Consider the following 13,751-nt stretch of genomic DNA (forward strand, 5'->3'; position numbering starts at 1 on the left):
AACCCTATGAATTCAGATCCACAGCCGTTTTTCTTTTTCCTTCTAGTCTGTGTTTTAGATGCCAGGCAAAAGCCTAAATATGCTTTCTTTATCACTCACTGTTTCTCTGACCCTCATACCTAACTTAAACTTGACTTTCTGTTTCTTCTGGCAGATGTCAGGATATATATATATATATATATATATATATATATATATATATATAAATTTGTGTGTGTGTGTGTATACACACATATATATGAGTATATGTGTATACACATACACACATAGCCTTACCTGCCATGTTGTTTTTCTCTCAAATTATAATAAAATTGTTCTCAGGCTTTCTTCTATGTTTATTTTTAAATTCTTTTATTAATAAGATCACAGACCCAAAAAGGGAACCTCGACTTCTCCCAGTAACAAAAGGAATCCCTGCTAATATTTGCACTGAGTTAAATTTTGTCTCCCCCAAATTAATGTCCACCCAGAGCATTAGAGGGCAACCTTATTTCAAAACAAGGTTAATGCAGGTGTAACCAGAACTCATACTGGATTGTGACGGACTTTAGTCTGATGCTTGATGACCTTATAAGGAAACAAAGATATAGACAGAGGCGAAGCCAGCCATGGGAAGCAGAGGGGATATGGACACTGCATGTCAAAGCCAAGGAGGACAAGCAGGGGCACTGACCTGCAGAAACTAGGGCAGAGGCCTGCAGCCTTCCGGTAAGCCTTGGAGGGAGTACGATCCTTTCACACCTGAATTTCAGGTCTCTGGCCTCAAGAACTATGAAAGAATGTATTTTTGTTCCTCTAAACCATCTGGATTATCGTTGTTTTTGTTTTTAATTATAGAAGTCACAGGAATGAATATATAGTTCACCTTAGAGGAGCTTTCTGGTATTCAGAGAAAAGTGCCTGCCCTGTGCATTTCCTGCCTCTCTGTTCATGGCTGCCTGCCAATTTGCCTTTCCTCCTTAAACTAAAGGGGCAAATCCTTGCTTGTGTCTAGGTGTCCCCAGATGGCCTCATTTTGGGGTTCTCTCTCATGCCTGTTTTAGTACAGATGCTCCTATGAGCTGTACAGTAGTCCTCTTACTGGAAGTTCTGCTTTCTTGTCCTCCCAACGCTGAGCTCTTTGTGGGCAGGGGCTGTGAGCTCTCCTGTAGAACATACTACGGGATCTAGAACCAGGGATGGGGGCAAACCTTCCTGGATTGCATTCATCTGTTCAAGTTGAGGCTGCCCAAGCCAAAGCTGGGCGTTGGGACCAGCAAGCCATCTCAGGCTCAGGGTCTGGATTTGTGCTGGGAACCCCCTTTGCTCCAAAGTGTCCCTTTAAAGACAGTAAAGAGTTTTTCTGGGGGCCAAGAAGTCCTAAGCCCATTGGCCAGACCTTCTGGAACTGGCCAATTTGCATAAAAATGAAGGCTGGCTTCATTGAAATTCTCCTCGTCTTGAGTGCAGCGAAACCAGGAAGAAAAGGAAAGTTTTAGTCCGGAGCAACTTCACTGCCTAGGAACATTCTGAGCCTCTGAAAATAGAGAGGAAATGGGGCCCTCCAGTTCACTCCAGGAACCGCCCACCTCAGCCCCGTGCCCGCCCCCACTGCCCCACTCAAGGCCAGCCTCCCACCGTGGGAGACCGCAGTGTCTTCGGTGAATGCCCACAGCACATGCCACGCAGTTCTGAAGCAGGCTACTGCTGTCTGTCCCGGGACTCCAACATGCCTGACAGCAGAGACGAGCAGCAGCAGCAGGGTGCCAGCATGGGGACCTCCCAAGACAACTCACAAACCAGGTGGGTCCAGCGCTCCAGTCTCAGCACGTGGAGCTTGGGGCCGAGTTCACGATGCTGTAGGACCTGAAGCAAGCTGTTCCTCTTTCTGAGTCTCGGTTTCTTCACCAGATCTCTGTGAAGGAAAAAGAGTGGGGCAGGGACATTTATCCTTTGGAGTGTGATTTAGTGTGTCTGTTCCTCTGTTAGCTGTTAGAGCGTCAACTGAGGTACGAGTCACATTGGTATTAAGAAAGACATTTTCCAGTCAAGGAGCATGTTCCTTTGTCTCCCCAGGGTTGGAGGTGAAGTGGTACATGGCATGGGGGTGGGGGGTGGGGTGTCAATGACTGATACGTTCGAGGGAGTGCCTGGTCCCAGTTCCAGCCTGCTATGACCTTGGGAAGTCTCTGGTCCTCTCAGTACCTGAGCAGACATTGAAGTTACCTAAAGCCTCTGATACAGAGGAGCTGCATTTGAGTCCCGTCAGGGAGCACGAACACAGACTAGTGGAAGATAGGGCTCAGGGAGAGCAGTGTGCTAAGCAGCTGGGCTGCACACAGGGTAGTTCAAGGACAAGGGCTGAGGTCTGATAACTTGGAGAATCCGCAAGATTTGAGCTACGAGAACATGGCCACTGTTCTCATAAGGACTATGTGGAAAGAGGTGTGACAGACGGGAAGACACATTAGCATGCCCCATTAGGTCCTCTGGACAAACTCATCAGGCCAGAGTGGGCTGCTGTTCACCCAGAAACAGTATCCCTACCCCCTGTAGGGATAGCAAGTGTAGGGGAACAACTGTGGCCCTGTACAAGTCTATGCTGTTGGCATAGAAGGGCCTGGGTCCTGGAGGCCTGCGTCTACTCTGGGTGGCATTACTCATGATGTCAGCAAGCAGGGGCTAACCTGAGATCCCAGGTGATGCCCCCAGAGGCCTGAGAAGTTCAGCCCTCGAAAATGAAGTACAGTGTCTGCTGGTTTTCAAAGTCCTTTGTTTCACTAAGTGAGGGCTGGTGACTTTGTCTGGAGGACCTAATGGGGCACACATGTCCACATGTCTTCCTCTCTGTCCCATCTCTTTCTGCATAGGGTCAGTAGTCCCAGTGTTTGCTGAAGTCCGTGTATCAGGTCTACGTTGACAGGGAATTGGCCACAAGGAGGAATTTTGAACACAGGCCCTAGGGGGCCAGCTTTAGCTTGGGCAGTGAAGGACTCTGTCATGGAAAGGAGCACAGGCTTGGGGCCATGCAGGACAGACAAGGACTGGAAGTCAGGGTTAGAATGTCAGCTCCACCACCTGCTTTCTGAGCAACTTTGGGTAAGTTGCTGAACCTCTCTGAGTTTCAGTGTGTCTCTCTGTGCAATTGAAGATGACCTTGACCTCCCTCGACCTTGATCATGTATGAAGATGGTCCCAGGGATCTAGGATCACACATACCACAGGCACAGTAACCCCAGAACAAACCCCAGGGCATCATGGCAGCAGACTGCAAAGCTCATGACTTGGGCTTTGGTCAGGTTCTGCTCCTGACTTATCCTGTGACTGAAGGCAAGACATACTCTCTGTGAGCCTCAGTTTTCTCATCTGTCCAACAGGGGAGGTGAATATACCCTGGCCACCTTGCAGTGTAGCTGGAGGAAGAGACTATTGATCTCTTATTGGAGTCACCGAAGTTGCCATATCTGGGGCCAGGCACAGGTGCTTCTGGGTAGGGTTGGCAGTGCCAGAAACTTCCTATAAGCTGAGAGATTCCTGCTTCTTTTTTCCTCCCTCTGCAGACAGGTTGGCTGGAGGCAGAGGAACAGGCATAGGGCAGCTGACGGGTGCCTAGAACTGGTATGCCTCTTGAGACTCAGGCTGTAGGCCATGCCATCCACCAGAGGCTTTACTGAGCATGTCCTGGGCGATTAGATCTTGACCGTATCAAGACCCTGGTTTGGGAGAAACACTCCAAAGGAAGAAAGTCCTCAGAGGAACCCAAGAAGGAGACAGTTTTGAAAAGCTAAGAGTCCCAGGGAAGTAACAGGTGTGGGGGAGTGCAGGAGCGGCCATCAGACCAGCAGGCTGGGGCCAGGCTGATTCATGGGTCTAGAGAGTCTGATGTGCCCTACTTGTGATGGACAGGCTTAGGGCAGCCAGCCAGAGAGGTGCATCCTTTCATCCTTGGAAGGTTCCCGAGCCATTCATAGTAGGTGGTGATATGTAGGAAGTAAGGAACAGATATGGTGGTAACCACAAGGACATGAGGTAGCTGGAGAGGTGGGGCAGAAGATTGGTCTGTAGAATTGCTGCCTCCAAACTGCCCCCCTCTGCACCCCTTGCATGTATGAATTACCTGCTACTCTCCTAGCTCTGCCTGAAAAAAGCTAGTGAGAAAAAAGCCCCTGCAAGGCCATCTTGGAAGACAGTCCAGGAGGCTGCAGCAAGCTAGGCAAGAAAGATGGTTCTCTCAGACCAAGCTTGCTGAAGATGGCAGGGAGATATCATTCCATTTCAGGGACATGCTAACCTTAGAGGAACAGTCAGCATGGAATGTTATCACAAGGTACAAGTGTCCTCGGTATGAGAACACTCAGGGCCTTCCAGCTCTTCCTGACTCCCACTGCCTACTTTGTGAAGTGCAGAAGTGTGTCTTGTCTTTCTTTTCTTCATGCTTGGATATCTCTGTTGTTTTTCCTGTTTTATAACATGCCCATTTACTCAAAATTATTTATTGTTGATTATTTAGGAATTGCACTAAACACTAGAGAGTATCATAGACTACAAAGCAAGCCTCTGCCTTAAAGAGTTTATATACATGCAAAGAAGAAAGACATTAATAAACAATTATGTAATTAGTCATTAAACTTATAGTTTAGTGATACCAAAAAAGTAATTTTAAAATGTGACAAAAATGCTGATGTGTATGTGTGTAAATGTGGTGTATGTGAGTGTGTGTGTGTGTGTATGTGGGTATATGTGTGCATGAGTGTGTGTGTGTGAGTATATGTGTGTGAGTATATGTGTGTGAGTATATGTGTGTGTATGAGTGTGTATGTGATTGTGTGTGAGTATATGTGTGTATGAGTGTGTATATGAGTGTGTGTGTGAGTATATGTGTATGAGTATGAGTGTGTGTGTGTATGTGTGTGTATGTGGGTATATGTGTGTGTGAGTGTGTGAGCATATGTGTGTGTGAGTGTGTGTGTGTGTGAGACTGTGTGTGTGTGTATGTGGGTATATGTGTGTGTGAGTATGTGAGCATATGTGTGTGTGAGATTGTGTGTGTGTGTGAGTGTGTGTGTGTGTATGTGGGTATATGTGTGTGTGTGTGAGTGTATGTGTGTGTGAGATTGTGTGTGTGTGTGTGTGTGTGTGAGTGTGTGTGTGTGTTGAAGTAGTACTAGTTTGGCTTTCATGAGGACATGGGTTCTGTACCCAGTGTCAAAGGGGCTGGGGTGGGGGCACTGACGAGACTGCTCAGCCAGAAAAATTGTCACCAAGCCTGACAATTAAAGTTCACTCCCCAGAACCTAAACAGTAGAAAAAGAGAGCCAATCACTGCAAGCTGACCTCTGACCTCCACGTGCACATTTCCCAAACACACAAATAATTTTTTAATGTAATAAAGAAAAGAAAGGAAAAAATAGTCAGGGCCAGGGAATTATACACCCTACCTGGTAAAGATGTCAACTGTTATGCTATTTTTATTTTATCACAATAAGTACTTTTTTTAATGTTGGTAATTTAAAAAATAGAGGTAATGTGATCGAGATCCAACTTAGTCTTGGGAATTAAAGATGACTTGAAAATCTGAGCTCTGAAAGAGAAGCAGAATCTCGTTAGGCCCACGTGTTCTGTGGAAGAGTGGGAAGGCCCTTGGTGTTCGAGGCCGTGGGACTGGCAGATCTGGAGCTCTAACACCCATAGGAAATCAAGGCATTGGTATCCAGAGATCCTACAGGACACTGCCTGTTAGGGAAGTCAGAGGCCCTGAGGCAAACTAGGCCTGGTCCCAGACCTACGAAAGCAATCTGAATGTCTTCAGACCAATCCAGGCCAACTCTGGGTCCTTGTTGGTTCTCTAGGTTGTCAGCCAAACTGATTCAGTCAGGTGCTGGGACCAAAGTTAATCACTGTGCCCCCAGGCAAGCCCTTCTGAACAGCAGATACCCTCCCAGGTTAATGGGTTCTCTCTGGTCATAGTCTTACCCATTCTGTTATAACGCTCACACAGAATCAATCTATTCTAACCGGAACACCTCCAGGGAAGGGGAATTTGCTAGCTAATGTGTTATCTCTGTAAGGACAGTGGTGGTAGGAGAAAGTTCTGTTTCACACTGAGTCCTTTAAGACACCCCTGTGGTGCAGAAAGAATGGAAGGGCCAGATAATGAGTAGGGGGCTCTGGGATGCTCTTTTAGGCACCAAGTGGCTGTTATACTTATGAACTCAAAGCGGCGGGGATTACCTGAACAAGACAGAACCCATCAACATTCAGTCATAGACGAGGTGGGGTTCATGGCCTGATCCCTCCTCCAGGTGCTAGTGGCAGCTGATGGCAGCTGTGGGATTGGAAGTCATTGTCTATAGTGGTACAGCCACTGGTGAGTTATACATGCTGAAATGGATGCTTCACAACCCGTTAATACAGCCCTGCTTAAATACCGTGGGTCACAAACACACAGACACACAATCATGACAGTGTGGGGCTGGAGAGATGGCTCAGTGGTTATGAGCATGTACTGATCTTTCAGAGGTTCCAAGTTCATTTCCCTACACCCTGTGTAACTCTACCTCCTGGGGGATCCTACACTTCTGCCCACCCCAACATACACATAATAAATAATAATTTTTTTAAAATGACAGTAGGAGGGCACTTGTTGAGAAGAGAGACTTGGGGCAAAGGATGGGGTTAAGACAGGGAAGGTGGTGAGTCTTACCAGAATGTTTGTCATACACACACACACACACACACACACACACACACACAATGTAAATACATATAAGATTGCCAAGGGATACAGTAATTTAAAAATTAAGTTAATAGTCTCCTGGATTGTTGGCTGTGGCTCCTGATGAAAGCATGTGTGGAAAACACTTAGGAGCAGAGTACCGGGAAACCATAAAGGTTATGTTCACAGGAGAGACATCTGGGCCTTGCTCCTCCAACTCCTACTTCCAGAATGTCCATCTGAAGAGCTGAGTGGGTGGGTGGGGTTTTATTAATGGAGGCAAATGTTTCATACGGTGAAACATACTGACTTCAAGGTGCACAGCATGCGATCAACAACCCAAGTGGAATATAAAATACGTTCATCATTCCAGAAGAGTTCTTCCTGCCTGACCACTTCTCTGCCTGTTCTTGAATATCATGTGTGTAAGCCAACTCAAACAGAACATACCCTTCTGTGCCTGGTTCTTGTTGTACCTTATGCCTGAGATGTCATTTGTGTCATTAGGTGTTTCAGCACTACATTGTGCCAAGATGTGTCTCTTCTTTATTCTGTCAAAGGTCACTTGAGTTCCCTGTTTTATTTGGTGTATGTCACACCACCACCATCCTGAACTGCTGCCACCTTCTTCAGAACAACTGTGATTGCACTTGGGGGTCCACTTGGTAATATAAGATCATCTTCCTGTCTCGGGGTCCTTAATCACATCCATAAAACCACATCCTCCCAAAAATGTCATATTTGTAAGTTGCCTGTGATTAGGATATGGATAATCTGAGAGACATTTTGATTACTGTAGTGGCCTTGGCTGGAGACCTTAGTTCTTTGCCAATAGTCCACTCTATGAGTGTCCTCAAGCATGGTGGCTGGTCACCTGGGCTACTAGAGAGTCATCTGAGAATCATCCACATGCCCGGAGGCTGTGCTGGAAAGACTCGGTCTGCTGAGAAGTGACCCTCTGGGACTCCTCAGTGTATGTCTTTCTTTGGGCCTTCCCTGTATGAAGTTACCATCATGCCTTCCAGGGAGGTAGACCTCTGACACAATGGGTCAGGGATCCCAAGTCACATGTTTACAGAGTCAAGTAGAAACTATTTCTTTTTCTGGCCTACCCTTGAAAGCTAGACATTGGGCTACCCCTTATTAAGGGGTGTGGGTGGGATTAATTAGACTTCACCTACTGATGGAAGCAGTGTTCAGAATTTACAAGATGGCCAGGCATGGTGGCTCATGCTTAAAACCCCAGCCCTCAGGAAACTGAGGCACGAGGGTTGTGAGCTCAAACCAGGATGGGATAGTAAGGGAGACCCTATCTCACAAAAGAGTTCTCAGACAAGCCTTTGATCTATCTATTATTGCACTTTTTGTGACAAATCCTCCTATCCTATTTGTAGGAAAATGCCGTTCTTTTACCTTCCTTTTGAAGGTGAAGAGGCTTCTGATGTTAATCCAAATATTCACTCTAGCCATGCTGACATCTCTGGTCTCTATGGTTTCCTGTGGCCAATGGCCAGTCACTTCTGCCCTTCTTCCTTTTATGTAATGTGTCCTTTCTCCCTGTCCTCCATTCCTTTTAAACTACCGGCCCCTTGTTTTTTTTGTTTGCATTTGTTTTTGTTTCAAGGGGTTTGACCATGATAGGTTTGAGTGTGATTTTTCTTTCATTTTGCTAAAGCCAGCTGAGTCTCAGCGACACGGAAATTCTAGATTTCGTGTGTAATTTGTAGGTTAATTTTTTTAAACCAAACTTTAAAAATATAGACATAGTTTCTTCAAATATGTCTCTATGCCCCATTCTCCCTTTCTTCCTCTCAGGAATTCCAGTGTGGGAGGATTATATTATTGGAGTATTAAATGTGTGTGTATTATAAATGTATGTTAAAGTATTTAATAGGTCACTATAAATCTCTTTATTTTTATTTATTTTAAAATCTTTTATTTTTTAAAAATATGGCTTCACTGAAATACAGTCACATATGTAAAATTCCCTTGGTTAAAGCGTATAGTTTGTTTGGTGGGATATTCACAGGGATGAGTAACCATAACCATAACAGATTTTGGTATTCCAATAGTGTTTTCACCTGCACCCATAAGCCCTTTGACGCCTTTAATCTGAGGGACCCACTGATTCGTCTCTGCAGAGTCATTCTGTTGAGATGAGCTGATACTGAGCTATTGCCATTTTCCCTCTAACGTGAAAGTGTTAATGATTTCACAATTCACTGATGATATAACATGTATTATCAGCTTCCCTTTGTGTATGTGGGACGGGTGTGAGACAGGCTCTCCACCAAGCTAGCCTTGAACTCAAGCAGTTCTCTTGCCATAGCCTCCCAAGCACCAGGATTAAAGGTGCAGAAGTTGTTCATATCTTCTATGGCTCAATGATATTTCTTTATATGTTACAACTTGTTTACCCCCTCCATCCACCGATGGATTATTATGAATACTTATGCCTAAGTTTAGGTGTCGATATCTAATTTTGTTTCTCCTGGATATATTCCTATGAGGGAGTTGCTAGGTCAGATGAAATTCAATACATAACCTTTAAATTTCTTATTTTCCTTTTTGTGACAGGGTGTCACTATGGACTCTTGGCTAGCCTAGACGTTTCTATATAGACCAGGCTGTCCTCAGAATCAGAGGCCTGCCTCCCTTAGCCTCCCAAGCTTTGGGATTAAAGAGTTTATCCCATACCCAGCTCAACACATACTCTTGAGAAGCAGGAGGATTGTTCCAGAAAAGCTGGCATCTGAGCAGGCGCAGCCACCAGGGCTTCAGTGGTCCCACAGCTTTGCCTGCACACCTGTGCTTTTGTTATACAGCCCGGCAGGCATAAGCTGTTACTTCATGTGGCCTTGAATTGTGTGTCCCAATGGCTGAAGGTGTTGAGTAGCCATTAAAGATTTTGTTCATGTTTATATCTTCTTCAGAGAGAAGTCTTTTCAGTTCTCCTTTGTGTATTGTTTGTTGTGTTTATTTTTTCTTTTTTTAATTGGATATTTTATTTACATTTCAGATGTTATCCCTTTTCCCCATTCCCCCACCCACCCAGGAACCTCCTATCCCATGCCCCCTCCTCCGGTTTCTATGAGGATGTGTACCTACCCACCGACCCACTCCCACCTCCCCACCCTCGAATTCCCCCACACTGGGGTATCCAGCCTCATGGGACCAAGGACCTCCTCTCCCACCTATGCCCACCAAGGCCATCCTCCCCTACAGATAAAGCTGGAGCCATGAGTCCCTCCCTATGTGTTCCCAGGCTGGTGGTTTAGACCCTGGGAGCTCTGGTTGGTTGGTATTGTTGCTCTCCTCATGGGGCTGCAAACCCCTTCAGCTCCTTCAGTCTTCTCTCTAACTCCTCCATTGGGAACCCCTTGATCAGTTCAAGGGTTAGCTGTGAGCATCCACCTCTGTATATGTCAGGCTCTGGCAGACCTCTAAGGAGACAGCTATATCAGGCTCCTGTCAGCATGCACTTCCTGGCATCCACATCAGTGTCTATCTTTGGTGACTGCTAATGGGATGGATACCCAGATGGAACAGTCTCTGGATGGCCACTCCTTCAGTTTCTGTCCCACACTTTGTCTCCATAATTGCTCTCATGAGTTTTTTTTTTACTCTTTCTAAGAAGGACCAAAGCACCCACACTTTGGTCTTCCTTCTTCATGAGCTTCATCTGGTCTGTGAGTTGTATCTTGGATATTTAGAGCATTTGGGCTAATATCCAATTATCAGTGAGTATATACCATGTGTGTTCTTTTGTAATTGGGTTATCTCACTCAGGATGCTATTTTCTAGTTCCATTCATTTGCTTAAGAATTTCACGAATTCGTTGTTTTTAATAGCTGAGTAATACTCCATTGTGTAAATGTACCATATTTTCTGTATCCATTCCTCTGTTGAAGGACATCTGGATCCTTTCCAGCTTCTGGTTATTATAAATAAGGCTGCTATGAACATGGTAGAGCATATGTCCTTGTTTTATGTTGGAGCATTTTCTGGGTATATGCCAAGCAGCGGTATAGCTAGGTCCTCAGGTAATGCTATATCCAGTTTTATGAGGAACCAGCAGACTGATTTCCAGAGTGGTTGTATCAGCTTGTAGTCCCACCAACAATGAAGGAGTGTTCCTCTTTCTCTACATCCTCGCCAGCATCTGCTATCACCTGAGTTTTTTATCTTAGCCGTTCTGACTGGTGTGAGGTGAAATCTCAGGGTTGTTTTGATTTGCATTTCCCTGATGACTAAGGATGTTGAACATTTCTTTAGGTGCTTCTTGGCCATTTGAGTTTCCTCTGTTGAGAATTCTTTGTTTAGCTCTGTATCCCCATTTTTTAATAGGATTATTTGGTTCTCTGGAGTCTGATTCCTTGAGTTCTTTGTATATATTGGATATTAGCACTCTATCAGATGTAAGATTGGTAAAGATCTTTTCCCAATCTGTTGGTTGCTGTTTTGTCCTATTGACTGTGTCCTTTGCCTTACAGGAGCTTTGCAATTTTATGAAGTCCCATTTGTCAATTCTTGATCTTAGAGCATAAACAATTGGTGCTCTGTTCAGGAGCTTTCCTGCTGTGCCCATGTATTCGAGGTTCTTCCCCACCTTCTCTTCTATTAGTTTCAGTGTATCTGGTTTTATGTGAAGGTCCTTTATCCACTTGGACTTGAGCTTTGTACAAGGAGATAAGAATGGATCAATTTGCATTCTTCTACATGCTTGACCGCCACTTGAACCAGCACCATTTGTTGACTATGGTGTCTTTTTTTTTTTTCCCCACTAGAAGGTTTTGGCTTCTTTGTCAAAGATCAGGTGACCATAGTTGTGTGGGTTCATTTCTGGATCTTCAATTCCATTCCATTGATCTTCTTCCCTGTCTCTGTACCAATACCATGCTGTTTTTATCACTATTGCTCTGTAGTATAGCTTGAGGTCAGGGATGGTGATTCCCCCAGAAGTTCTTTTATTGTAGAGAATAATTCTTGCTATTTTTTTTTGTTATTCCAAATTAATTTGAAAATTGGTCTTTCTATCTCTATGAAGAATTGAGTTGGAATTTTGATGGGGATTGCATTGAATCTGCAGATTGCTTTTGGCAAGATGACCATTTTTATTATATTAATCCAATCCTGCCAATCCATGAGCATGGGAGATCTTTCCATCTTCTGAGATCTTCTTCGATTTCTTTCTTCAGAAACTTAAAGTTCTTATCATACAGATCTTTTACTTGCTTGGTTAGATTCACACCAAGGTATTTTATATTATTTGTGACTATTGTGAAGGGTGTCATTTCCCTAATTTCTTTCTCAACCTGTTTATCCTTCGAGTAGAGGAAGGCTACTGATTTGTTTGAGTTGATTTTATATCCAGCTACTTTGCTGAAGTTGTTTATCAGGTTTAGGAGTTCTCTGGTGGAAGTTTTGGGGTCACTTAAGTATACTATCATATTATCTGCTAATAGTGATATTTTGACTTCTTCCTTTCCTATTTGTATCCCTTTGACTTCCTTTGACTTCCTTTTGTTGTCTAATTGCTCTGGCTAGGACTTCCAGTACTATATTGAATAGGTAGGGAGAGAGTGGACAACCTTGTCTAGTCCCTGATTTTAGTGGGATTGCTTCAAGTTTCTCTCCATTTAGTTTGATGTTGGCTACTGGATTGCTGTATATTGCTTTTACTATGTTTAGATATGTGCCTTGAATTCCTGACCTTTCCAAGACTTTTACCATGTTTGTTTTGTTTATTATCAAGTGGCAAGAGTTATTTTTTGTTGTTTTTGGTTTGGTTTGGTTTCGTTTCGTTTCTATCTGTAGCCCTGGCTGTCCTAGAACTCACTGTGTAGATCAGGCCGGCTTTGAACTCACACAGATCCTCCTGCCTCTGCCTCCCAAGTGCTGGGATTAAAGGCGTGTGCCACCATCTGCCCTGGCAAGGGTTCTTTACATATTCTAAAGACAAGTCTCTTTACCACACATCTGATTTGGAAAATATTTCTTCTTCTTTTCCTGGGTTAACTTTTTCTGTTTCTTGACAGTGTCCTTTAAAGCTCAGAGAGTTTTAATTTTGATTATATCTAATTTACCTGCTATTTCTTTTGTTGCTTATATTTTTGGTGGCAAGTGTAAAAAACCTTTGCCTAATTCACCATTATAAGATTTACTTCTTTCAATGTTTTCATAGCTTTAGCTTTTGCAATAAATAATTGAGTTCATGTTGAATAATTAGATCAAATAATTTATATTACTTTGTTCCATCTTGAGTTGATGTTTTTGTGGTTGTCTTCTTTCTTTCTCAACTGCCTCAGCTTGTTGGAAAGATCCTTATTTCTCTGTTAGGTTGTCTTCTTATCTTAGTGAAAACCAGTTCGCTGGAAACTCACAATCTTAAATTAATTTCTGAGTTTCACTCAACTGCACTCGTCCATGTGTCTGCCCTGTGCTACCGTGCACATCATAGCTTTGATTACAGAAGGTACTCAGAATGGTTTGGAATCAGAAAATGTAAATCCTCCAGCTTTGTTCTATTGTGGGTCTTGAATTTTCTTTTTAAAAAACATCATTATTATCGTTATTATTATTAATTATTTTATGTGTGTGGATATTTTGACTGCATATATGTATGCAGGTGTATGCCTGGCACCCATGGATGTCAGAAGACAGCATTGGATCTCCTGGAACTGGAGTTACAGTTGTGAGCTCCCATAAGGGTGCTGGGAATTGAACTTGGTCCTTTGCAAGAGCCACCAGTGCTCTTAATAGCTGAACCATCTCTCCAGTTCCTAGCTCTTTTCAATTTTTGCAGGGATACCACCTGGGATTTTTATAGAGATTTATATTAACTTTTGGCCAATATTAAATCAACCTCTCTGTCTTTGTCTCTCTGTCATCGCTCTGTCTCTCTGTGTGTCTCTCTCTCTGTGTCTCTGTCTCTGTGTGTCTGTCTCTCTGTCTCTGTCTCTGCCTCTCTCTCCTTCTCCCTCTCCCTCTCCCCCTCCCTCCCTCTTCCTCCTCCTCTTCCTCCTCCCCCTCCCCTCCTCCCCCTCCTCTTCCTCTT

The 13,751-nt window shown here is 44.1% G+C and overlaps 1 protein-coding gene across 1 annotated transcript in view; it reads left to right on the top strand.

Annotated features, from left to right (window-relative positions):
• The first annotated feature begins 1,444 nt into the window (after positions 1-1,444).
• The window catches only part of Acsbg1 (acyl-CoA synthetase bubblegum family member 1), a 59,669-nt gene continuing 47,362 nt past the window's right edge, over positions 1,445-13,751 (top strand). Inside the window, exon 1 of the mRNA XM_028783336.1 lies at positions 1,445-1,782. Within this exon, the coding sequence (XP_028639169.1) occupies positions 1,658-1,782 (125 nt within the window). The 5' untranslated portion in view covers positions 1,445-1,657. The remainder of the gene's footprint in view (positions 1,783-13,751) is intronic.

This window comes from Grammomys surdaster, unplaced genomic scaffold, assembly GCF_004785775.1.
Source record: "Grammomys surdaster isolate TR1022 unplaced genomic scaffold, NIH_TR_1.0 1057, whole genome shotgun sequence".
Taxonomy (NCBI): domain Eukaryota; kingdom Metazoa; phylum Chordata; class Mammalia; order Rodentia; family Muridae; genus Grammomys; species Grammomys surdaster.